The sequence below is a fragment of the Helicoverpa zea genome, chromosome 9 (assembly GCF_022581195.2).
Source record: "Helicoverpa zea isolate HzStark_Cry1AcR chromosome 9, ilHelZeax1.1, whole genome shotgun sequence".
In the NCBI taxonomy this organism is placed as follows: Eukaryota; Metazoa; Arthropoda; class Insecta; order Lepidoptera; family Noctuidae; genus Helicoverpa; species Helicoverpa zea.
The window spans coordinates 9,116,303-9,143,922 of NC_061460.1; the positions used below are offsets into that span (position 1 = coordinate 9,116,303).

General features: G+C 36.0%; 3 protein-coding genes across 3 annotated transcripts in view; 1 reads left to right on the top strand and 2 right to left on the bottom strand.

The window, feature by feature from the left end:
* The window catches only part of LOC124633581 (meteorin-like protein), a 42,687-nt gene extending 35,928 nt beyond the window's left edge, over window positions 1-6,759 (bottom strand). Inside the window, exon 1 of the mRNA XM_047168871.1 lies at window positions 6,485-6,759. Coding sequence (XP_047024827.1) covers window positions 6,485-6,579 — 95 coding nt within the window. The 5' untranslated portion in view covers window positions 6,580-6,759. The remainder of the gene's footprint in view (window positions 1-6,484) is intronic.
* Window positions 6,760-9,654: 2,895 nt separating this feature from the next.
* On the top strand, window positions 9,655-10,870 carry LOC124633582 (transmembrane protein 70 homolog, mitochondrial). The gene is made up of 2 exons (XM_047168872.1): window positions 9,655-10,232; window positions 10,617-10,870. The coding sequence occupies exons 1-2, from the start codon at window positions 9,780-9,782 to the stop codon at window positions 10,812-10,814; spliced, it is 651 nt and encodes a 216-aa protein (XP_047024828.1). The 5' UTR covers window positions 9,655-9,779; the 3' UTR covers window positions 10,815-10,870.
* A 136-nt stretch (window positions 10,871-11,006) lies between these two features.
* LOC124633580 (UNC93-like protein MFSD11) overlaps window positions 11,007-27,620 on the bottom strand; it is a 31,444-nt gene continuing 14,830 nt past the window's right edge. Inside the window, exons 3-8 of the mRNA XM_047168870.1 lie at window positions 18,351-18,527; window positions 17,926-18,097; window positions 17,251-17,365; window positions 15,992-16,117; window positions 13,715-14,019; window positions 11,007-13,034 (exon numbers count right to left, since the gene is read on the bottom strand). Of these exons, the coding sequence (XP_047024826.1) occupies window positions 12,819-13,034; window positions 13,715-14,019; window positions 15,992-16,117; window positions 17,251-17,365; window positions 17,926-18,097; window positions 18,351-18,527 (1,111 nt within the window). The 3' untranslated portion in view covers window positions 11,007-12,818. The remainder of the gene's footprint in view (window positions 13,035-13,714; window positions 14,020-15,991; window positions 16,118-17,250; window positions 17,366-17,925; window positions 18,098-18,350; window positions 18,528-27,620) is intronic.

Here is a 27,620-nt window from a genome sequence, read left to right on the forward strand (position 1 = left end):
GCATTTTTTCTCCTGGAGGAAGTTTTGCGCAACAAATCATCGGTGTTAGCTTCCTTCCTGTGGGTGGCATGCCCTGCCCCGTCCGGGCGCGACACATGTACTACGAGGTGACAGATGACAGGACTTTCGAGTCTCGCCGGAGTTTGGTTGGGTGGACCCGTCGCCCTCGCATCACCCGTCGCATGATCAGATTCAAATTACAGCAAAACCGGCCCGTGCCGCCGCTAACGAAGCATTAACGTCAATTATTTTGCATGTTCATATTAGCTTCACAAAAAGCATCAAATTTCTACAACGTCAACAGCACATAATGTCTGTGTATAGCTAATTTACTAATAGATAATCATGAAAAATTATAGAATGTAAAGGTGAACAAGCATTATTTATTCTTAGCGTGATTTTATGTGACAAGGCATATATCATAGGAATATCTTTCGGAAATACATTCGTATAAATATTGTAATTTGACAGCGGTCGACGAAATTGTAGCGCATTAATATGCAGCTCGTGCGGCAAGGGCTCTGCGCCCGCGCACCGTCACTAATAATGGACCAGACGCGTCTAATGCATTATTCAGAAGGTCCTTTTGATCCCGAAAGTTTTTAGCCAAATCTAACGTGTTTTTGCAATGATCATTTTTTGAAGGTGCCATGGCTAAATATATTGTTTAGAATATTTTTTTTCTGACTGGATAGCACAAATATACTTTCAGATTTAATAATGTATTGAATCACAGGACTGTATGATCAGGAATATTAAATCTCAAGTATGATAAAAGATATATTGATCAAAAATTCCCGCGGTATCTCTGCTTACATACCAGTTATCACATTCACAATATAATCGTAGAAACAGAAAACTCGGGGAACGAATTGAAAAAGTAAACAGTAGCGACACAAAGAGATGCTTCATTGACCCATCAACACAATGCCGACCTACAATTCGCCGTTAATTAGTTCTGTTCCATTCAAAGAACTCCGTGTTCGATGGAAACAAAACAATTCAATGTTTAACTGGGGGATTGCCATCTTAATAGATACATCGGATGTTTTTGTTTGATAGTATTCCTCCTCAACATAAAGTTGACTCATTTTACTGAACCCGACTTGAAACTAGCATTTATCAAGTATCTACAGATTTATTCAATGGAATGGTTTAAAAGGCTCTGTTCTTTTAACCATTCTAGACTGTAGACTTTCTAAGAAAACGCAATAAGGTACCTACTTGGGCGTTAGTAATACCGATCGAACTAGGTCACAATCATTACAACAATCAACGCCAAAAACTTGTGAACGTTAGACATTATTCAATTCTGAGAATGTTCTCGAACTTTACGACAAAAAGATAAGTGGACACATGGTACAAGAATTGGATTACCCTTCAGCGGGCAGCTAACGTGCACCCATTATCTCTGTGATTGGAGCTTGAAAGCATAATAAAATTTCTCTGTAAGTAGAGTTACATGAAGATATGAGACTAAAGATGATAATAGTAATGGGATCCTTTCAAGTATGTTGGGAATGGTTTTAGAATCGAATATCCCTAGGAGGTGGAGTTCCAGTTAAGGGATATTTTAAACTGTATTAAGTCTGAGAATGTCATTAGTAGCATCAATTTATTTAAGAGTAGGTCGTTACAAATCGCCAGTATCGCGATCATTTATTTGACTAGACGTGGTATCAACGAGCTCAATAGATGGCCTAAGGCGAGCGCCTCGAACGGAACACGTGTCGTTGATTGCCCTCAATTGGCGAGCGAATAAAAACAATCGTCGCTTAAAAATAACCGTGATTTCATCCAGCAACATGTGATGCTTGTTTTCTTTCGGAGTAACGAACATATTCCCACAAGTTCCCATGGCCATCCCATGTGAAATGTCCTGGTTGGGCGGTCCCAGCCGTGGCACCGCGGCTGTGAATCACTAATGATAATGAACCTCTGTAGAATATGGAACGGGAACTTCTTCCAGGAACAGGCGGAATCGTAAAACAGCGTAACGCGTACGCGCCTCGCCATATGGAGAGCGTGAGAGCCCGCGGGTATGCAATCCACCATACCCCATCTGAGGTTTTATCGTGGCTGACCATTACGCAAATATTGAGATAGTGACATCCGCACAAAGCGGTTAGCTACGTTCAATAAATGGGTCAAATTCAGGAAGTAAAACCGCAAACATAATTTTCCCATAAATAACAATGTATTTTTTTTACTGATAGGTACCATAGCACAAAGATAGTAATTGTCTCTATTCAAATCGGATGTTGCTGTTTTTATGTATTTAGTTTCTAATACATCAAACTTTCTTCGCTTTTCTACCAAAGTATTTACAATTCCTTGATTCAGTAGTTTCATAAGTGGGGTGTTTGTGTCTATGATTTCATAATTTCCCTAGCAAACTCTTTCTCAGGCGCACATTACACATCTCCTGAACTCTTGATGAGCTTGGCCACAAAAAATCTTCAAACTTATTATTATCTACTATTCTATTAATGTATTATGGTTTTTCCCTATGTCATTAAGTAAACGTTCTCACACTTCGCACATTTGCTGACTAGATCTAACAATTTAGATGTGTGTAGAAATTTTTATTGTTTAAGTGTAGGTACGTATAACGTAGACAACCCTGAATCCTGTGGTTAATGATGCATTAAACTTTTTAACTCCTAGAAAAAAACTTGTGTGGCTTTGAGACTTTTAGAAATGGATGAAAGGAATTTTGAAGCAATTGTATGCAATTTTTTCTGCCGTGGGCACTTAACTATTTAGTGGCAGTGGCCATTGTTAGAAGTGAAGTCAGAGATTGTGTCGAAAGGCGCCATCAGTAAAAAAAACTACTTAAGGCCATTTAAGCCTTATCTTCGCCTAATTGTTAAACATTTTTGGACTTACTGATAAAAATATTTTGTAAACATGTTTTCAATACTTCTGTTACTATTGGAATTTGGATAAAGGGTCTACCCGGCTGCTAAAGTTTCGTATTTATCATTAGCATGACTTTGACAAATGGTGTAACTTTGGGCGTTGGTGTGTGCATTTAGTTCACGTTAGTTTTGTTTTTCGTGACGTTCAGTTGTCACAGTCATTACGCACATCCGTTGCTTAGATGCACTTGCGTGGGGCAATTTAATTAGCCAATTATAATTCAGTGCACATTTTGACGTCAGAACAAGGGTCAATCCGATTACATCCAGTTAAGTTCCCTGGACCTGAAAAGATTTGTCCTGATCAGATTACATAATCCGTTTGCGATTTTCATTAACCAGTTAATTTCGCTTTAAAAAGAATAGCTGGATAAAACTATTGACCTAAAGCACAAAATTCATATTCGTCAAGCCGTGCAGGAAACTTTATATTTATCGTTTCTATAGATAAATTCTCGTACAGATTGATTTGGAGGGTTCAAACAACAATTGGCGCTGGTTTACCAATCAGCCGCTTTGGAGCATATCGTGCGAACGCGTTATAATAGGAGGATATTATAATAAACAGATCCCGGGCCCCTCCGTTCACTCCTCCCTCCCTAATAAATATTAATGTATGAACTTGAATGCTCCTCAATGTTCACAGTGATGCTGGTACATTGACACTCAATTTGCTTTTTGCAGCCTCTGCATTGATAGCTTCTTCGCGGCTAATCTTTCTTTATACTTTCTCGCACGTAGATATTATCGCGAATTTTCTCTTTCTATTTGTATTTATACCTGTGTGCTAACCTTGGTCTGTAACCTCGCACGCTATTAGTAGTATTTTGTACATGGTTCAAAGGAAATGCTCAAATAGAGATACTGCGCTATTTCTACAAAGCGTTGGAGATTCATTCATCTGGGATGAAGTATCGTAAGCGTTTGTTTATAAGAAAAATAAATAAAATCTGATGGGAACTTCACCTACTAACGAGTATATGGTGAGACTTTCTCATAATAACGAAGTTTTAACCAAAATATTTGTGTGTTACGTTGTGTATTTTTGACATCTGCTTTAGCCTCTAATAAGGCAATGGAGTCGACTTAACTCATTGAACGATTCGCTTTAACATCTAAGCTTCTCAATTGTGTTTGGTTTCTCAGCATTAAAAACAAATGTCAAAACATTATAAATATCAACTATCGGAAATGGTATCTGTAAATCAATAGAGTACATGATACAAGGGCGAGCCACCCTTTTAGCCGGAAGGGTCATGTACAATACCACTGAGGGTTGGCGAGAACAGTTTCCACTTCGGTTTCCCACGCCGCCCCTGCAGGGAAACCCCACTTGTTGATTTTTGTTCCGTAATCGAGCCCCATTTGACATCGTTTCCGTCCCCCATTAACAATAACAATTATTTTATTTTAATGTTATAACGTGTTGACATCGAGCATCGACTACGAGTGTTTCTAGAGAGGGGCGAGTTAATGAGCTCGTGCGCCTCATTCGATCGTTTCTTAATCAATCATAGCTCCAACATGAACTTTAATCTTTATCTACTTTTAATAAGGTAGGTTTATATCTACAGTGTATTATCAGTGTGGTAATTTGAATGTACTGTCTTGTACAAAATACAATGGTAGATTCAACGTAATGCAAATGAAGTTACTCAAAAGATTATCTGCACGGAGGGACACGACCTTCTGCTGTATAATTACTTATTTGAGTAATTGCATGAAGTAACATTCAACAATGTATTCCTACATAAAATGTTGTGGTTAACGATAAAATCAAATGGTAGGTAGATGCAGACAAATTATGAGAAGGCCTACCCTCCGGCAGCTTCGATAATTTGTGCAGTTATGATAAAAAAAACTTTTAAGTTAAACGGTTTTATATCTTATGTGCACTGAAAAATAAAAAATAAAAAAACAGTTACTTACCTATAAACCTACGTAGGTGGTCCCGGTCATATTAGACTAAAATAAAAACGTGGGGCCCATTCCGTAACTATTGTTGTAATACTTTCTTCTAGCTAGAGGTATAATAGGTGTGGATTGCATCGACTTACTATAATCATAACTGGAGATTTTGACAATCAATTATCAGCCGTAGCGGCTTCATCAGCGAACGCCGAGCTCACGATCTACCAAAGTATAAAGATATGCTTTGCCATAAGTAGGATTTCAGAGGGCCCCACGTTTTTATTTTAGTCTAATATGACCGGGACCACCTACGTAGGTTTATAGGTAAGTATCTGTTTTTTTATTTTTTATTTTTCAGTGCACATAAGATATAAAACCGTTTAACTTAAAAGTTTTTTTACCGATTTTTTATTATCTAGTTTTTAGTATTTAATGAAAATGCCTACCGAATATTCTTCATTCTATACATGGGTCAGCAGCGGTGAGGGAGTGCTAGACTCTTACTGACTAAAAACCGTTGTTTTTCGTCGTAGGCCTTTTATGTACCACGACCACGGTAACTCTTTAGGACAATCCCGCAGCCCAGGCAGGCCTTGGCCCTGTTGGGCCCCGTTGGGGTTGCTGACAGTATTCTACTTGAGTAGCCCTTTCATTTGATACCCATATTGAGGGGGTTGTGGAAAAATATGTAATCCGCCATTTTGTACCGGCGGCCATCTTGGATTTACAATGTTATTGATATTACTGTATTGTATTGTCATCGGAATTAAAGGTGTGTACCAAATTTCAGATCAATCTGACAACAGGAAGGCACTGAAATTTTAATTTCTAAATTTGACCCAAGAATGAATAAAACAAACGGGGTGAGCTAAATAAAACCGTTTAAAAATGTCGTGGTATCGCGGTATTCAATGAATGATTCATTTGAATAACATCAAAAGGTTGTTAACAATATGAGACACGCGATGGCAGAATGCTTTGGAAATAAGTTAGGGTTTATTAAGCAAATTGCCACGTCCAAGATGTTTCGCCCCGGGTCAGGATTTTGATTGAGGGATTCCGCGCGAATTCACCATACTTATTGGATTCTTGCGTTCTTGTTATCTTCTTAAGGTTTTTTTATATACAAAACTGCGAAGTACGCAGTTACCTTATGAACTAAGTAGGTACTGGGAAAAAGGCTCGGGGGATGACCTAGTTAATAATTAGCATGAGACATTATATTATTAGTAATTACGGGTGGGGAGGAGATTATCCCGCTCGTTGAAGACTGCCATAAGAAAAAGGATAAAGCGAACTGTAAGTTTTATCAAAAGATGCAGAAAGGGTTTAAACGTTGGTAGTTTCAAAATTAGGTACATCCAGACATTTTTTTTTACTTTTTTTGGAAATAATAACAAATTAAGTAGATACCTATGTAATATAATTCTTATGTACATAATTAACTTATTTGACATTTGGTTTTAATTGGCAAATCGATATCAAGAAAACAAACAAATTAATTAGAAGTGCACTTTATCTAATTGGAGAGCTAATATTTAAAAGTCAAAACAAAATTATGAGGACAAATCTTTCTCTATTGTAGATTGATTTAATATTCAAATAGATGAATAAAAAGTATGCCAAACAATAGGCTTTCGACATCAACATACCTGCCAGTCCAGTCGCACTGATCGCCCATCAACCCCGCCTCCGCTCTGCATAAAACTCCCAAAAATACTGTCCAAAATAATCTCCTCGTCTCCATTATTAACAAAAATATATAATAACAGCAAGATTTAACACTGCTCCAATCACATCACAGTTAAACAATCCATTTATGTCAGTTCCATAGTTCGGTTCCCTTACAATAGTAAACAAACTTGAGCCACGATTGCTACAAGCGTCAACACTTCATCAACTCAGAAACTTGACTAAACTAGTGACAGAGACAAAACCTTTACACGCTCATTTACTGCAGCGAGCGATAGGGACGGGTATAACAACAGTGTAGTGGAAAAAGGCAGTAATATCATTGTTTCTCTCTCTATTATTACTACGAATTTTGTTCCATTATGAGCTTTAAGCAGTGGGCATTAGATTGAAATTGATATAGCGCAATATAAAAGCTTGAAAGAGCTTTTCGAGTTGGCGGGAAAGGTATACCGTATTATCTGCGATCGAGACAAAACTTAAAAATAATTGCGAGTATAACTGTAGTGTTTTCGATACAGAGGTGATAACAAATTATACGATGTTTTTGAAAAATACGAGCTGATAATGATGATGATAAAAGCTCATCTAAAAGACTTAGAAAAGGTTTTATTTATTACCTTAGAAATAGCAAGTAGATAAGACAATACAACCCACTATTTTGCTGTCAACAGACCTTCATCAAGTAAAAATAACTAATTTGCTAATTAACTTTATTGTTTTATAGCAAGTTTGGTACCTAATTATAGTCTATTTACCTCATCATCAATTTGCAAAGATCAATACCAGTTTATGTTAATATCGTATAATGGTGGACGAGGTGGACCCCTTAATTATATTTAACTTCTACGTTAAAACGCATTAAGGAAAGATATAGATCATATTTGGAAAGTTATAATTAGGTGGGTACCTGCCCTTTATGGCCATGAGTTGGCACATCCTTAAATTTTTTATCGAGCTTAAGCTTTTGACGTAAATTCTGCATCACCGAGATCCTAGCAATTAATAGCTTAATAATGGTAGTTTTTGCTATTAAAACTAATCGTCCAAATCTGTATTTAAGCAACGTTTAAGTTTTTTGATGAACATAAAATAAAATGAAATTATTACCACTACGCAGATCGTTATCGGGAGACGGTACCCAGAATCGCACTTTTTACGGTTGTTTGGCGAAAGATAAGCGGTGGAATATGATTTTCAAGAAAGTGAAAGATTTATCTTGGGGTTTGGCCTACGGTGTCTTTTATGGTGTTTAAAAATATTTTGGTCGGAGTCACGTCGTCCGTGCTTGAGGGCGCGCGTGCTTTGTTTGCGGACAGATAAACTGAATCAATAGGCGGTGTTTGTTCGGCTGGCAGATAGGCGATAGCCGCATTGTAGACATACACTCGTGCTTGTTTAGGCCAATGAATCGATCGACCCCATATCTCATTTAAACGCAAAAGTAATGTGATTATTATAGGTTCCCTTCTTTGTAGGAGCGCAACACTTTGTACCTAGTCTTTGCCCCTACAAACTGCCAATATAAAGCATCTAGATAAGTTTGTGATCGATATACTTTCCTTGCCTATAACAAGAACGATTCATAGAATAAATATCTGGGGCTCGATTCTCCTAAGTTAATAATGTCAAAATCGAATAGAAATCGAATCGCAATATGATCGCAATAGCAGTTTTAACCATATCGGGCATTCTGCTACTAATATAAGACCAATCGTATTCCAACGACATTCGATTAGTTTGCGATTGGTCTGCTATTTTGGTGATTTTGGTCTATACGGTAGTTTGCTCTACAATCATATTGCAATAGTTAAACAAAATGATTCATTATTGAAAGACAGAAAAGGATAAAAACGTTTATTTCAAAGAAAAAATAGCGGAATGTACACATACGTTTCAATCGTAATCTAGTCGGGATTGGATCGCAGTCGAACGTGAATCGTATGTTGCTTAAGTAAAATTAGGAGAATCGGGCCCCTGATACTTTGTATTATACTGTTTTATTAATTCATTGTTTTAAGATGACTTAGAGACAAAGCGCCATTGTAGAGTGATGAGCATTGTTCGATTAGTACGTGTTATAAACATGTGACGCTAGTCCCTCTACTCTACTATTATAAAAGGTAAACTGCGGTGATGAATCTAGTTTAGCCAATAGGTCTAATCATGATTGAGTGGACGTTCCTTCTATTTAGCTTGAGCGTAGTCTCACCTTATCATGAAAAGTCGACGGGTCGTTGCCTATGGCACAATAATACATGTGAGTATCTTTTCATACGTTTACGTTTGCCCTATAAAAGACGCTTAACAATATAAACAGTACCTTCTTTTATTAAGCACCGTATTTGTCCATGTCCGTAAGATAAATGCTTGCACGAACGATTAGCGTAAGACGATCATTATAATAGTCTATGCGCTTTTACTCACTTTTTTATTCCGTGCCCGTCGGATCTACCTTTATATTCATTCATTATTGTACCTTATTTAGGTAATTAAAAGAGTCTTTGGGGGGTTTTGTTCTATAAAAGCGAACATGACTAGAAGTTTACCTATCAGGGAAATAAATTAGTTCTGCAGTTTCAGAGCCTCTAGGGTACAAACAAACAAAAAGATATTTTCTCTTAATTATATTAGTATAGATAGGTACATATTTTTTTAGAATTTATTCTACTTAGTAAAGAGCTTGAATATTTTTCCAGGTGTAGACAAGTGTCCAGAATGGATGATTCAAAGGATAAGCAATTGTTCTCAGACATATTGGCGAGCTCAAAGAACTTGTGAACATCCGGACCAGGCGCTTGTTGGAACTGTTTGTGGATTCTCAAGATGCGACTGTCCTGATCCTATGGTTTTGGATACGGAAACCGGATTTTGTTATGATGTAGACAATTGTCCAACAAAACATCAAATGTAAATATGAAACTCGGTTATGGATCACAAATAAAGTAAAGAATGAGAAATTTTATTGATGTGATTGGATTTATGTTTAGTTAAATAAAAAAAACACCTTTATCAAATGTGTGTTGTTTTTAAATTAGTGGTTCATAATCATAACTTATATCAACTCGACATTTTCTCTTTAAATGATTTCTGAACTTAAAACTGTATGTCACTAAAGAACAGTCAAAATTGACAAATATTGACATTGACAATTGTCATTGTCAAAGTTCTGAATGCAGAAATAATCGTAATTCAATGGCATTGATTATTGGATTTTCCGTTTAATTTACTCAAATAAGTAAAACCACAAGCAAGATGCTGCGTTTTTGTTCACAAGGTGTGTTGAACAATAGTAGAGTAATCATCCAACCTCTCATACAAAAACAGATAACCTCGAAATTAAAACCCATCATCAGCTGTCCCGGTGTTATAAGCAGGCAATATGCAGTGAAACTAAGAGACGAAGATAACAAGTTGGAGTGTATATATTACGGTCCATTGACACCACAGATAAAGGGCGTGAAAGTGTTCTCACTGAGTTCTAGTGCAGCTGGCCTGTTGGCGCAGCCCATAATCATAAGAGAGGCAGCGACGATTGGCAGCACGTCACTACTCGTGGCATTATGCTCAGTAGTCGGCTTCTTCACGTTTGTAACGCCTCTATTACTCCACTTCATAACTAAAAAGTATGTGACGGAAATACACTACGACCCCACAACATCCACATACAGTGCTACCACTATAAATTTCTTTTTAGCAAGAAAAAAGGTATGTGTAGTTTTATACAGTAGCTCATCATTATTTTTCAATTTATAATTTGTATTTGCATGTCCTCTTCGTCCACTCCTTCCTATCTGACATCATCTTGCAAGTTGTGCAGCCATATCTTCTTTAACTCGCTCCATCCATTGATTCATTTGTTGTCCTCTTACTCGATAACCATACACATTCATGCTCAATACCTTTTGTATGTGGGCCTCATTTCTCAAACTCTAAGTTCTATTTTAAAGAAGAAAATAGTTTTATTAATGTTTATACCTTGAAAAATAAATGATCATTGGATTATTTATACTCTCAAGAAGTAAATTGTGATAGGTTCAACAATACCTTACCATACTGCCATAGGATATATAAACTATTTTCATGTTTCAGCTTGACTTCAAAGTGGAAGATGTACAAGTCCCTGATATCCCAGGTGCGTTCACCACATTGAACGCCAAAGGAGTTCCCCTTTTCATAGAAGCAAGACACTTCACAGATCCCATACATTATGCCAAAATGATGGGGTATGACAAACCTATGGACTTTAAGCTTGGCGATCAAACTGAAGATAGCAGTAAATCAAATTAGTTGTTACATTTTGTTATTTATTATAGTTGCTTTAAAATAAATAGTTAACAATTTTTTTTGTCTCTTTTAGTTAACCCATTATTGAACAGTAACATACTAGATAATTATTTTATGTCATAATTTACCAAATTATGAATAGTCTAAAAATACTGTAGATTCTAAAAAATACGAAAAAAAAAACAAAATGCAAAATGTTATTAAAATATTTTTATTTTACATCAATTGCTTAAAAGTACAGTCAACTAGAGTTTTAGAATTGGATTATAAGACTAGACAGACAGTAAAAAGAGCACTTTTGTTATTGACTGCAACTAATTAATGGGTAATGTTTTTATTTACGTTTACATATTTATTTTGCTGTTAGATCTGAGCCATTGCGAGTGTTGATGCACTTTGCACTTCTATGTTTAGGCATTTTTAAATTTAATTTTGGGATTAGAAGTTAAGGAATGTTACATTACATGTTACCAAAACAAAGAAATAACAGATGTAATATTAAATTAACATACCATCTACAAAATAACTTGACAAAACAACAATAAACAAGGAATGTTTGGATGTGTATGAGTTGATTTAAATTCCATGATTTCATTTATAAACCTCGAGTTTTGTGACTAGAAGTCCTATTTTATCTACATAATGATATATATTACTTTCTATACAAAAATATTTTACACTTTTTACACTCAAGAATAGGAGTAGAGCACCACCCTGCCTTTCATACATTAATAATATCATACACATATAAATATGATCGAATCTCAAAATGATTGATGAAATCATATTATAAAGTATATTTAGAAATATTTTGGATACAAAACAATAAATAGTTCCCTGTTTCATTCAATGTGTCACCTTTCACTTTAAAGCTGGCTATATTTTGCTTATATTCTACATTATGGATACACCATGGACATGGGTTTTGAGTGAAAAACACGTATCATTTCATATATGGAGTTTGTTCCACCACTTCTTCTTCCCAGCAAAAACACATAGGAAGTGGTGAAGGGCGGGCGTTTTGGGGGCTGTCTTTTGTAGATTTGACGTTCAAAAAGTGCTGATTTTCAGCCTACTTTGAATAAATGACTTTTGATTTGTTTTTTTATTTTATGTGCAAGGATTGTCAAATTTAAATTAACCTATACAGATGAGCATGACACAGCCAAAATTGGTATTTTTCATAATTCATACCCAACTTTACAGAAAATTATTTTTAGTTAAGTTTATACTGAACTGTATCCACACATAGAGTCCTTAAATAAAATACATTCAGTAATAATACTTCAATATGAAATAAAGAAGATTTTTATATCAAATACAATTCGAATTTTATTCAAGAAAATAGTTAATTTCAATACTTATCGATTAATTTTAAGAACTACGTGTGTACGACATTTAAATCGTCACTGCGCTTGCGCTTTCGCGGCACGGTTAACTCGCAAGCGCATCGCCGATTATAATATTTGAAAACGAAGATCTACATACGCATTATCATTCTTTAGAGATGTGTTGTTTACGGTTGATATTTTTTATTATAATATTTCCTTATTCTAAGCTTCACTTCTATTTACACTTCTTCAGTTCAGGCTGCCTCGGGCTGGCCTTTTGCCATCACACAATATTTCACACGCCGGAATATTAATAATTTTAGACACCAAGGATTTACTACTTTTTAGTTTACTGTAGGATATCGATGATGAATATTCTTAATAGATAATTATAAAATCCTGATTTTATTCGAGTCGAACTCATCACACGTACGCTCCGCAAAGCAGGACGCATTTTAGGGTTGTATAAGGCTCTGCCCATATCTTACATAATATACAACACTTAAAGAGCATCCTTGCTTGATGCGGTATAAGTAGCAATGTTTGATCCTAATCAAACGACAAAAAATGCCACAAAATCACAGATGTCCCAAGTCCAAAATTTTCGGAGTAAGCCCTGTTTCTAAAACCAGTAAGTCGGTGCTACGGCGTAGTCAAGAGTCGGCTACGGCGTAGTTCAGTCGTAGTGTAGCGCGTTGTCGGCGAGCGCGTGCGTGGTGGGCGAGGCCTTGTCGTCGACGTCGAGCGCGAGTGCGCGGGCGCGGGCGCGGCTCGCCCACTCCACGCGGCAGAAGCACGCCGTGCCCACTGACGCGAGCACGCCGAGGATCAGCAGTTGTACTGACAGGAGCGCCTTTGATGAGTAGAAGAAGCATGCTGCTGCGGCCAGTGACTGGAAAGAACAATTGAAATGTTTTAAAAAGTTCGAAAAAAAATCCCGATTGTCTGATTTCAAAATATACATATGGAACAAACAATACTTTGGTGCTTGGTTTTCTTTTACAAAACTTAAGTCAGCAAAAATAAAACTGTAAAATATTGTTTTGCTTAACTGACTTATTTGGAAAATATTGAAATGAAATATCATAATTTCCCACCAATTATTTTCATAAATCAATCCGTTGCATGTGTATTATTGACAGCTGCTCAATCTACATTAATAACATGTTCGACCAAAACCTGATAAGCTATTTTTCTAAATATTGCCTTCACACTATGTGATTCGAATAATATCTACGTGTTTAAAATGACAGATATATTTCTTACATCGTCAAGTATATCCTCATTTATTTCGACCAACTTCCGCACAAAGAAGGTTATCTCTATGCATTGAGAACAATGTAAGCAATTTTTCCTTGTAGCTAACTATTATTCATTGAGATAAATTACCTTTGTGATGTCAATGTCCAATGTATATAAATATTTATGACGACCCGCCAATCAAAGCAAAAAGCCCGTCGCTTCAGAACTTTATATAAAAGACGCAGTCAAATAAGTACCTAACGTAGCTATATAGTAACTTATATGAGGTTAACCCAAATGTAAAGAAATTGCAAACATTTGCTCACTCACCTGAGTAAACTTGAAGAGAGCGAACGCCGAGGTACTGTTATCCGAGTAATTGCCTCCCAGGATCGAGTATATTTGAGTATTGAAGCACGCATCGCCGAAGCCGAGCAGAAAACTGCAGAACATCGCTAGCTGTGGTGACGGGGTTATGTAGGAGACTTCGTTAGTGTCTCCGAAGGGTGCCACGGTGGGTAAGTTGATGAAAATGAGGAAGAAACTGCCCAGGTGAATGAAGTAGCCCATAATGACGATGGGATCGCGGCCCCAACGAGTCGTTTTGGATCCAAGGATACCGAATAGAGCACCTCCTGTAATAGAAATGAGTTTTTGGTTAATTTTGCAACATTTTGGACCACAGATAGTTATAAAACAGGCATTTTATATAAAAGTAACACTTGTAACAATAATACTTCGGTTTTACAAAATTCAGTTCAAATTAAATAATGATTTAAGTGAGCATGCAATAACTCATTTAACGGTAAGATTAATTATAAACAGCCTTAGCTCATACACTAATTTATGTATAACTGTGCAAACATTGTAGCAAAAAATATTTAAACTAAACCTTATAGCGTTTGACATAAAGTTCAAAATAATCATATTGGTGTCAAGTTAATATTTATCAGAGTAGGTAGCGCATACCTAAATAAATGTTTTAAAAGTTAATTGCGCAAGTCTAAAACTAATGATTGTACATACTTGTGATATCCTGTTATCGAACAGTTTAGCGGATTCTATTACACAACACAGATATTTTGTGAAGTTAACAAATGATTTATCTACATTTAATTAATGTGTTGGGTAATTCAATCTAAAGATTAGTACATAAAAATGTTTATTTTATAAGACATGTTGTTGCAACTATCATTAATCAGATAGTTATAGTTCGGCCATTCAGAGAATGCGTTCCTGACACGTCGCGATTGAACTGACGACGTAACTTTGCAATGGCGTTGCAGTTACGATAAAAATATTTTTGCTGGTTGTTTACCGTTTTAACAATTGAGGAGCATTAAAACAACATTATTATATCAATAATCAATGAATGTAGTTACGTCGTCAGTTCAATCGCGACGTGTCAGGAACGCATTCTCTGAATGGCCGAACTATAACGGAATTTTTCATAAACAACTAGTTACTTACACCTACACAAAAGACAATTTGAAACAAAAAGGTTCTCAATTATTGCAGAACATGTACACGTATAGGTCTGGATTGAAATAAAGACATTTATTAACTGAGTATGTATTTTGTTTCGCGAACTGCTTAAGTATTCATTTTATGCTAAAAACGTGTAACATCAATCTTAAAATGAATGTACGAGTCTCTTCCTCAGATAAAGAATCATAGGTACTATCATAGATTTTAGTCTGAGATCTGTACCTAATTCCTTCAGATGAAATAAAAATTGTAGGTACCTACACAAAATATTTTTCATTAGAAACCAAAATAAAAAGGTCAACTTTTTTTTCCAATTCGTCGGTATACATTAACATTTGTTGACTTAGTGATAACTGCGCACGTTGTCTAAAGGCGAGTCTACGCTAGACGAACCGAGCACGAGCGAAGCATACCTAAGCGGAGCCGTTCTCGGCTTGTCGTTCGCGCCGACAAGTGTGGACGTACAACGAACCTACAACGATCACTGTTACCAAATCCCTTTGTGTTCGTAAAAACCGACAACAGGCGGAACGCAGCCGAGCACGAATGAAATGCTCGCAGCGCGCTCGTTAGAGGCTTGTAAGTTGGTCCACACTAGACGAATTGTGTTCGGCTCGTGCTCCGCTCGTGCTCGGCTCTCCTAGCGTAGACGCAGCTTAATATGTATCTACATAATATACTATATTAAAACAAACGTGAACGATTTTTCTATCAGACATTAAACACAACATTTAAATGTAGTCACGTTTTGCGGTTTAGCAAAATTTTCCGAATTGTAATAGGGTAAAGTCTTTGAGAAGGACACTGCAGTTTCCTTAAGGTTTTATGCATTCAAACACAGACATGCTTTAGTCTATGAAGGTACAATTAGTAGTTTGTTTTTGTTATTGGCACAAAATAAGGGGATTTCAAAATAAGGAAAAAAATAAGGATTTGTCTCTTCACGAACGAATTTAAATTTCGAACAAGGTACTGAAATGCCTGCCAGATTTCATAGAGAATCAATTTGAAAAGAGGTTTTAGTTCAAAACTTTCGACCAGGAAAATAAACTTGACCTAAACCAAATGACTAGGTACTCAATATACAATGCCAACTACATATATGACGTCATGACTCACCGAGCACTTCTCCCATACCAATGAAGACGCCTGACAAGCCCACCAGTTGCTTTGCATTCTCGCCCATAGACAGAGTGAATCCGATACTAGGACTGTAGACGCCGCTGAAGAATGATAGCTCAACACCTGTAAAGTATGAAAAATAAAAATAATTAGATATGTACCAAAGACGTTTTATTTACACTAGCCGTTTTCCTGCGGTTTCACGCGCGTCACGGGTGAAGGTCTGCCCGTACCGGGATAAAATATAGCCTAGCTAGATGTTACTCAGGATGAGTGTAGCTTTCCGACAGTATTTTTTTTTAATCGGTTCAGTAGTTTCGTAGCCTTCAGGATAAAAAAAGAAACAAAAAATGTTTTCCTCTTGTATTAGGGTGGAAGTATAAATTAACAGATCGTCAACATACATAAGCTAATGGCAGCGGCGGCAGAGGTTCAATATAAATCTTATATAGCCCATTTATTGAGGATGGCACTTTATATGGCTCGGAATGGGTAGTTCCCTCAGTACGCGGGCGAAACCACAAGAAACTGCTAGTCATTAAATATTGACCACCTCTGAGATCACCTTGAGAGTTTTATGATCGGATCAAGTATTTTTCTGGAGTTTGCATGTGTGGGTGACACACCCCCCTTGTTTTATCATTTATATGCATTGCGAAACCGGTTGATTGACATTTGCTTGTTTACTACTGAATTCACAAAGTAACGGCAACGAACTTTAGGCAACCTTTTAAAGAGGACACTCATAAAATTAGCAATAAAGTGTCCGTAGCCTTTAAACATTAAGACTTCTTAAGACTTAAGACTTTTTGGTTGATTTCACCACAAAGGTTCAATATCAAAACTTGGACGTATAGACTTCGTACAGTTTCATTAGTATTCAGGTGGGATAGCTAATGTAACTGGCAGTCAATGCTCCCAGATTCTTGGAATAACTATCCAAGAAGGCCTTTTACTAAACTTTTACAAAAAAGAAAAGGATACCTACAACATTGTTTTATTCGATATTGAATGATTCCACTGATTATGTAATATTTCGAAGTTTGGTGTGTTACAATCGAATGAAGTTTGGTTCCTTATATGGCGTCCATAATCCCTTTTAGGTCGAATGCATAAACTTAAAATAATAATAACATTTTAAGAGAAAGTAAGTTGTACTTAGTATCGATCTCAAGGGACACCCCTTGGTCACATTACCTATTACAATATTCTCACTTGACATTTCGTATCAAGTGTAACTTAGAGCATAAACTTACCGGTATAAATGAAGGTGACGCTCAGTAACAACATGTCCCGGGTACAGAACAGCCTCAGAGCACCTTTGAACGCATCCAGAGGACTGTCCTGAACGTCGTGTGTCACAATTTCTCCCTGCAAACAATAGCTACACTTAGTACTTATACACCTGTCATGTTTTGAATAGAACTTCATACCTTCTATCGTAAACGGGACAGGTGTACATCAGGCTTCTACAATATGTCAAACTTTTAAATTTTTCAACTTTGTTTAAAACTTTAAAGTGTAAGGTTCAATGTTTTTCGGAAAATTTTACGGATTGCAGCAGCTTGATCTGCTGGCACCTGCACCTTGACTTGAATGTCGATGAACGGGACTGTTATTTATTGAAGTTTAAAGACCCAAATTGCACCGTGACCATCACTTCTACTTACATACCTTCCTTAATCTTAACATCCTGTTTGCCCTCAATGAAACTACCTCATAAAATTCTTCAAGTAAAGAAATCGCGATCAAGGGAATTGAAACTTGTTGTTCTCGATTTCTCCGAGCTATAATAATATTTTGTATTTGAATTGATCGGTTAATACCAAAAACATCAACAAGGCAGATCAATAAAATCTTATTTAAGAGCTAGTCGGCCGTGGGTTAGTTGCAAAATACACATTATATCAATGCGAGAGGGTGCAGTTTACCTTGGCATCTTCAATATTGGGCATACGCTTAGCAGGTCTAAGCAGCATGAGGAAAACTAAGCCGACCGCGCACACTCCCGTCAAAGCGCCGAACACCACATTTCTGGTCTCCACATCAATTTGGGTCTTGCCTTGGAATTTTATGAACACGAACAGATTGCCGAAAAACATGCTGCAAAGAGAAAGTAATCAATTAAAACTTGCATGCTGAAAAACGATCTTAAATAATAGTCACGGTTTTAAATAATATCTGTAGTTAATTGAGCAATTTCAATGCTAACAAGAGACTTCGCATACCACATAACAGGTTTTTAGGCACTAAAATTTTAGCAAAATTTTATGGTCCATCTTCAACTCGCAAGTTCAAGGCAAACTGACTTAGCATAACACTAGGAACATATCCTACATAATAAAATGTTACGTACCTGCACTGCAACATAGCCCAAAAGACTCCAGAGTTCCTAGATATGGTATCGGCATCACTGTTGAGAGTCAGGTAGTTACCCTGGCCGGTCCATATCGCAGCAGCGCCCGCGCCGATCAGCACGCTCGCCACGTACAACAACCAAGTGCGAGGGAACAAGAAAGTCACGATGAAGAACCTGCAATAGGAAATCTAGTTAATGATATATCTACGTTGTACTTTCGCTTTCTATGGCTTGTGTCTAAGGTATGAAGGGAATAGTCAGTCGGTACTTTGTGAACAGACACATAGTACATCCTGTTTAGATGATTAACTTCGGAAGAGGAGTAGAACAAAACGCAAACGTAATTTAAAGGAATATAAAAAATCGATCTCATATATTATTGTAACTTAAATTGTATATTTTTCTCAAGTATGCATACAGATCATTAGGAGGGCATGAAACTTAATTTGGTTCGTACTTTGTTGAATACAAACGAGACAGTGCGTAATTACAGGCATCAGTCGACATCTCTTATTAGACTCGAGATGAATTCGTGAGAAATGAGTCTACATAGCTACTCCAAATGATGCAATAGCTGTCTCTAAAACATTTCAAATTCAAAACATTTCTGAGAACAGTTCCATTTCATTGTTCACTAGTATTCTTAAGCTTGCTAATACAGTTTCACGACCATTACGAAATAAGAGAACGAAAAAGTGAAACGAGACGAAGGCTTTTAATTTTGGTAGGAAAGTTCATTTTTGGCGCGATGCCACCCGACTTCGGCTGTGAACTTTAATGTCGATGCTGTTCACTCCACTAACACACTATTATGCGAATGCAATGTTGTTTGTTGCGCAATCGCAGTGTTTACGAGTTGCAACATCGCTGTACATTATGTCCAAGTGTCCAGTATACTATACAACAAGTATCGGTTACGCAACACGCTGAATTACTTAGCTCAGATGACCGCTAACACGCTAGCCTCGGACCCACCAGGTTACGATAGATAAATCGGTTTTGTAAATGTTTCAATAATAATGACCTGTTCTTACCCATATTGAAACTACTAAGTAACTGCTAGTCATAACATTATGTAGATGTGCATATAACTAGGACTTTATTGAAACTTTAATCCGCTGCATATCGCCCAAATGGTGTCGAGATAAGACACTTAGTGTTAAGCCGATCGTGCACAACAAACAAGACAAAAAGACTGTCTGGCAGTAAATGGGGCGATGACCGAGGAAGTCAAGACAGACCTATAAGCTGCTACGTAACCGCTTGATAAAAGCATTTAACAGTTAACAAAAGGCTATCAGGAAGTTAAGATGATGATAGATGGTTCTAACTTTAGCTATAAATGCACTTTCACTGTAAGCTAATTGCAGATTGATGGCTGATTCAAAACTAGATATGGAACAAAGCGTGTTTACGTGTGGTCTATAGCGGTATCATAAAAAAGTATGGATTGACTTGTTTAAGAATTATACATTCTTATTTCTCTGTACAAAAAAGTCATGAAATCCGTTCAGCCGTTACGGTCTGATTGAGTAACAAACACACCTCCAAACTTTCGCATTCATAACATTAGTGGGATGGGTGGTCAAGGTCAGAGCCATACACGCTTCGCACCTAGAATAACAAAGGCTGTCCCGTTCACCTTGCCAAATTAATAGCTGAACAATATTTTGAAAAAATACTGCAATGCGCTCCATTTCTAAAAGGCACGTGTTATACGATATGGCCCGAAAAACACGGCACATGTTTTCGGTTCAAGATTGTGTCTAACTTGGCTTAACCTAATCTGTCACGCTTATCACTCGAAACTCTTCCAAACTCGAAAATGTACGAGTATTATTGTTTTGGACGATAACCGAAACATCCAATGCCATCAAACCATTTTTCCTGAAACAGCCTGTAAAACTCATCGCTAAACAAAAGATTAAGATGATGATAGTCATAATAATCTGACTCTTGTCACAAATCTTTGAGGAAAATAGAAAGGATATTGCAACACAAAATTGTGTCTATGACAATTTACACCGCGTTTAAAGTTACGCAGTTATAATGTTGTAATGTAACAACTAACATATTTTTAAAGCGGTCTAGTCTAGCTGCACCTCGTTTATTGCTGTAGGTACTGTTTCATTATTGAACTGTAGTGGGAAACTCTGCTTTATCAAATTGTACACGTGAATTTAGCAAAAAGTTTTCAAAGGAGGGAGATTCGTTATGTTTTCAGTTATCATTCATACTGCGTTATTGATATTTAATTTTGATGAAAACTACGTAACTACAAGTCTGGTCTACCTTTTTATGTTGATAACGGAGAGTACTGAGAGCTTGTTTTTTAGATATTTTCTGACACGTGAGAGTATTTTTTGGAACACATAGTATTATTATTGTTACATGTCTGTTACACTTATAACAGTAACTCAAAGTTAATTACCATAACCAATAGAGCCTCTTTTTCCATCTAGGTATGTCGTTGAAAATGTAACTGAAATCGGTATGTAGAGAAGCGTTACATACGGGTAATTATATTATTATCTAGCTTGACACGGGTTAAGTAAACAGCAACATTTAAGTTAATAAGTTTTACTCTGCAGACTAAATTAATTACTGAGACCTCGAATTAAGAGCCTTCTCCTTTTTTGGAAGCGGTTAGGTCAAATATTTTTTGTTAATCAAACTACTTCTAAGTCCAAATTAGTTCAATACGTATATAGCTTTTAAATGAAGTCAAGGTCATTATCTAATACGTTTGGTATGTTGTGAATGTGATGCAATTAAATAACTAACTCCTGTTGTAATTATTTCGAACACGTTGTTAAATGATCTCATTACACGCCTACTTTTGTTGACAGAGCTGCGTAATTAGTAACTAGTAGTTTTACAGCAATTACAGCGCCTTATTTTTTCAGGTTTAAATGGTATTGTCTGGAGGCGTTTTTTTTTAATTTCAGCGTATTTGAAACAAATATACAAAGTTAATAACCTCCCAGCGCAACCAAACCGGACAATAATATCATTGTAAAAATGAATACAAAACAGTCGTGACTATACAAAAAAAACTAGGTAGGTATATCTTATTATTTTTGTCTAGCGTTATTTTGCACTATAAAATAATAAACCTAGTTATTGTTAAAATAAATGAAAGGTTGGATCGAAACTATGCAACAAAGCCAGCGAGTAACCTTGAGGGGGCGTGATCTAGTCTAGTGAAGGTTTATGTACAAAACATTTCGATATACCAAGCCAAGGAATGCGTATGCTATCATGATTGGAAAACACTTAACAGATAAAAAATATATAGATAAACATTCAACAATAATGAAGAAGAGGTCAACAAACGACATTCTACAAGAAGTGCTTTCCCACGGCCAATTGTAATCTAGCTAGCTAGTAATACATGACGGTTTTACTAATTTTATAAATTATAGCCAGGACCACGGATGTCTTTGAAAAATCTTATGATTGACAGTTAGACCCACAAAGGGACATGTAATGCATCTAAATATCACTAAATTCAAATACCGCATTAATTACATTGTGGTCTACTTTATAAGCTTGCCAGTTGCCACCACGTGAAACTGATACCATGTTTTTATCACCTACTGCAGCCAGTAAACAATTACGTAGTTGTAGAACAAATAATTCTAGTATCTAGTGTATAATATTTTTAAACAATGCCCTAATGACTAATGTTTGATAAACAAAGGAGATTCGTACTCAATAGTTTATTGGCTCTAGTGACAGATGTTTTGTCCTCAAAGGTAATACCTTCGGAATCTATTGACGTGTAGGTAATTCTCTTACGAATCACAAAAGCTTTCTATACTTACTACACTTACGCTTTTATACTTGAATCACATTATTATGAGTCGTGTAAGTATGTTTGAGCACTTACTTCGTTTTACAATAATAAAGGCTGTAAGTGAAATTTTTATTTATTTATTTCACAAAACACAGCTATCATTACAGGATATTTCCCAATGCGGTAGCGTGGGAAATAATTCCTTCCCTAATTTTATTACTGACATAGTTAAGTCCCTTTTCCCTACGAAAAATTGATATCTTAGCGAGTCTCCTAAAAGATGGACTAGTTAGAAAATTTTAAAAGAGATGTGTGACAAATACGAAAACCTAAAGCTTCAAGAAATTCTTCAACAAAAATATTAAAAGGTCAACCTTAAAGTTCAAGCCAAGAAAATTGACCTTTTTAAAATACAAACCGATGACATTAAGCATAAAAAACGATACATTCGTCAAATCTAATAGCAGTTCAGTGTCAAAACGATGTAGTAGGTACATAAATAGATCGCGGGCACCAAACCAAAGTAAAGTTGTTACTTAAAATGCACGACACCACTTCAAAGTAACGGACAAGACATTCTATGGCAGTTATGTTAGTTCCATGTCACGAAAATGCCATAAGTACTATGGTGATAGTTTTACCATTAAAGATCGTCTTTTGTTTATTCAATTGTTTTTTTTTTTTTTCGTGGTAATACTTATTCCTATAACTCAGTGGGCTTGAAGCTTTCATGTTTGATAGTTTAAGGCACTCTTCATAATGTTTGATTTCTTTTAAAAATATTAAAGAAATAAATACCGTCATTTTACGCATTTTTTCCATTAAATAACTATCTGCCACACTCACTGCCACACTCAGAGTCAGTTAATGGTTACTTAAGTGGCTCCTTAGTATAGATTTAAAAAAGCTCACTCTCAGAGACAATTAATGATCCGTTAGCATCCCTTAATGACAATTAAAGTTAAGTAAAGCAAAACCTTTACTTAACTTTCTAATGATTGATTTTGACATTTATGTTTAAGGTTATAAAAGTAAATAAAATATTTTAAAAAGTCTCAGGAATAGGAATGTTTTAACAATAAAGTAAAGATGAGTGATTTGCTTGACTTTATTGATTTTGTAGACTATACCAGAAGGTTTAGCGAAGGTGAAGCCCAGGAGAAGTAACATTAGAAGTCTATAGGAATATAAAAGGGTATTTTTCTATCAATGTTCAAGCAGTCACTGGGACAAACTTGGAATGTTATGATCTAGTAGCCCGGTGGCCTGGCAGTACCCATGATAGTTTTATTTATAACAGCAGTGCAAGTAAACAAAGACTGAATACTGGTGTGTTAAAAAGGATAATTTTAGGGGACAGCGGGTATGCAGTTAGCAATGTGCTACTGACACCGTTTTTATCACCAAATTCAACTGCACAAGAAAACTACAACAGAAGCCAAATAAAATATAATGTGGAATACTGTGGAAAGATGCTTTGGCTTTTGGAAAAGAAGGTTTCCTTGTCTCCAACTTGGCATGGGCATTAAGATGGATACAGTTGTGGCTGTTATATGTGCTTGTGCGACATTGCATAATATTTCTTTACAGGTTGATGATTTGGTTCCAAAGAACTGGGAATCTCCACATATTGAGAATGATGATGTTGTCCTGAGTAAAAGGCGTGAAACAACAACCAACAGCAATGGGTTTTTGGTGCGACAATCTATAGTTGATAGATTTTTCTCATAATATAATTTTTAATAAATAAAAATCCATAAAATAAGAGGAATACTTTTTTAATTGTTGAGGCCAATTATGTAGTACAAAGTTTATTTGACTTCCTCGTTGATCTAGAGGTCGCAAGCGCGGCTGCTGTGCTCGAGGTCTCGGCCGGTCGGAGGTCGGGCCGAAATCGCTTTTTTAGTTTTCTTAAACTTTCACAAAGCAGCCCGTAGTCTGGAAGTTGGTGATTGATTCCTGATTGAACTCCTGTGTTATACTATCCCGTGCTGCTTGTTTCTTGGCGACTGACTTGCCATCTGTTATTTAAGATTCCACGATTGGTCTCTTTTTAACTAATTGTGCTAACAAAGTATTTTCGTCCGCCGTGAATTTAGCCACACGTTTGCGTGGGGCTCTTGTTCCTGAAGACTCCTAAAATGAAACAAGCACAAGTTAAATTCTTCAAATACATATGTGCAGCTACTAATATACATAGAAACGAAACTTACCATGATAATATGTTAAGATAAAGCTATTTATTTCAGAGCTTATCACACTTTTCTTTCCTGACGGTTAACGGAACAAGAATTTTAAACGTAACCTTGACACTGACAGTACAATATTGACAGTGATCCCAGAAAAAAGTTTCCATGTACTTTATATCATTTACATGAAAATAGGTGCTTTTACGTAAAAATGATCCCGAAATTAACAAATTCTTATTTCTATTGTTGATATACAAGGTTTTAATGTATTTAAATAACAGTTTTTGCTACTTAATAATTTCACATTTTAAGGTGCGGCTACACCTTTCGTTTATCGATAAGCATTATCAAAGACAATTTGACGATACTCTGCCCTACGGATACTTAAAGCTGTCATTAACTAATGAACCCTTAAATTTCGTCTCTGGGATGTATCGTTCATTAACAGATTTAATGATAATTAGTTAAGGACTCGTTAGGACTAATTTAAGTATCCATTATGAGTGTGGCAGTCAGAGTCAGTTAATGGTTACTTAAGTGGCTCCTTAGTATAGATTTAAAAAAGCTCACTCTCAGAGACAATTAATGATCCGTTAGCATCCCTTAATGACAATTAAAGTTAAGTAAAGCAAAACCTTTACTTAACTTGCTAATGATTGATTTTGACATTTATGTTTGAGGTTATAAAAGTAAATAAAATATTTTAAAAAGTCTCAGGAATAGGAATGTTTTAACAATAAAGTAAAGATGAGTGATTTGCTTGACTTTATTGATTTTGTAGACTATACCAGAAGGTTTAGAGTAGTGGGGCCAAATAAGAAGCCCAGGAGGAGTAACTTTAGAAGTCTATAGGAATGTAAAAGGGTATTTTTCTATCAATGTTCAAGCAGTCACTGGGACAAACTTGGAATTTTATGATCTAGTAGCCCGGTGGCCTGGCAGTACCCATGATAGTTTTATTTATAACAGCAGTGCAAGTAAACAAAGACTGAATACTGGTGTGTTAAAAGGGATAATTTTAGGGGACAGCGGGTATGCAGTTAGCAATGTGCTATATAATGACACCGTTTTTATCACCAAATTCAACTGCACAAGAAAACTACAACAGAAGCCAAATAAAATATAACGTGGAATACTGTGGAAAGATGCTTTGGCATTTGGAAAAGGTTTCCTTGTCTCCAACTTGGCATGGGCATTAAGATGGATACAGTTGTGGCTGTTATATGTGCTTGTGCGACACTGCATAATATTTCTTTACAGGTTGATGATTTTTTTCCAAAGAACTGGGAATCTCCTCATATTGAGAATGATGATGTTGTCCTGAGTGAAAGGCGTGAAAGCACAACCAACAGCAATGGATTTTTGGTGCGACAATCTATAGTTGATAGATTTTTCTCATAATATAATTTTTAATAAATAAAAATCCATAAAATAAGAGGAATATTTTTTTAATTGTTGAACAAGAGGCCAATTATGTAGTACAAAGTTTATTTGACTTCCTCGTTGATCTAGTGGTCGCAAGCGCGGCTGCTGTGCTCGAGGTCTCGGGTTCGATTCCCGGGTCGGGCCGAAATCGCTTTTTGGGTTTTCTTAAACTTTCACAAAGCAGCCCGTAGTCTGGAAGTTGGTGATTGATTCCTGATTGAACTCCTGTGTTATACTATCCCATGCTGCTTGTTTCTTGGCGACTGACTTGCCATCTGTTATTTAAGATTCCACGATTGGTCTCTTTTTAACTAATTGTGCTAACAAAGCTTTTTCGTCCGCCGTGAAATTAGCCACACGTTTGCGTGGGGCTCTTGTTCCTGAAGACTCCTAAAATGAAACAAGCACAAGTTAAATTCTTCAAATACATATGTGCAGCTACTAATGTCTATAGAAACGAAACTTACCATGATAATATGTTAAGATAAAGCTATTTATTTCAGAGCTTATCACACTTTTCCACACACTTTTCTTTCCTGACGGTTAACGGAACAAGAATTTTAAACGTAACCTTGACACTGACAGTACAATATTGACAGTGATACCAGAAAAAAGTTTCCATGTACTTTATATCATTTACATGAAAATAGGTGTTTTTACGTAAAAACGATCCCGAAATTAACAAATTCTTATTTCTATTGTTGATATACAAGGTTTTAATGTATTTAAATAACAGTTTTTGCTACTTAATAATTTCACATTTTAAGGTGCGGCTACACCTTTCGTTTATCGATAAGCATTATCAAAGACAATTTGACGATACTCTGCCCTACGGATACTTAAAGCTGTCATTAACTAATGAACCCTTAAATTTCGTCTCTGGGATGTATCGTTCATTAACAGATTTAATGATAATTAGTTAAGGACTCATTAGGACTAATTTAAGTATCCATTCTGAGTGTGGCAGTATATGTATAACTTTGATGTATGTAAGAAATTATTGAACAAGAAAATAACAAAACGTGCGCTTGTTGTTATATATCATTCAAGACACTGTAACGTATAAATTTTCTAATGTACTTAATTAAGTCATACTACCAAAAATCACGCAACAAATTGCCAAGCGAGTGCGTTAGCTGCGCAGACGCAAGTAGTTCACACATGTGTGATAATAACATGGACGTTATTCTATGGCAACCGACAAATAGACAGTGAAAGTTAGCTTGTGTTTTTACAATTTTTTTACATTAAAATTTAAATCTAAGACTGTAAAATTTTATGTAAAACAGCTTGTACATTCAACATAAAACTTAGGCATCATCTTTCTCTTAGCGGGCAAAATTACTTTTTTATTTTCTTAAAATATCGGTCCCAAAACAAACATCGACTTTCACAAAAGATCACATCACCGCAAAATGACAACACACCGAAAATAAACAAGTGACAATCATTCTATTACTGCATTAGGATAGGACATACTTGTTTTTTGTTGATTGAATAATAACGAAAACAGAGAACATCATACTAACTTCGGATTTCAATAACCGATCCATCCATTGGTTTTCGATTAGATATTTTAACATAATTTACATATCAAAACCAAAATACATTTATTTTCAGGTAGCATTCTTCTTGTGAGAGGAAGCCTGTGCCCAGCAGTGGGACGATAAAAAGGCTGTAAAAACAACAACAGCATTGTCCCATAGATTTGAAACTAACGTCGAAATTCAATCTCCAATCGCAAAACTAAGAAGAGATCGGTTATTGAAATTCGCAGTAAGATAATATTACACCTACGTAATAAAACAGTAGCTGTAACTAGTATTGGTAAGGTATATGTTATGATCCAGAAAC

What these genes read in the sequence shown, in the direction of transcription:
- LOC124633582 (XM_047168872.1), top strand. Translation starts at nt 9,780, where the DNA reads ATGCTGCGTTTTTGTTCACAAGGTGTGTTGAACAATAGTAGAGTAATC. An exon ending in TCTTTTTAGCAAGAAAAAAG is followed by an intron (nt 10,233 to 10,616) that starts GTATGTGTAGTT and finishes TTCATGTTTCAG; the next exon opens with CTTGACTTCAAAGTGGAAGA.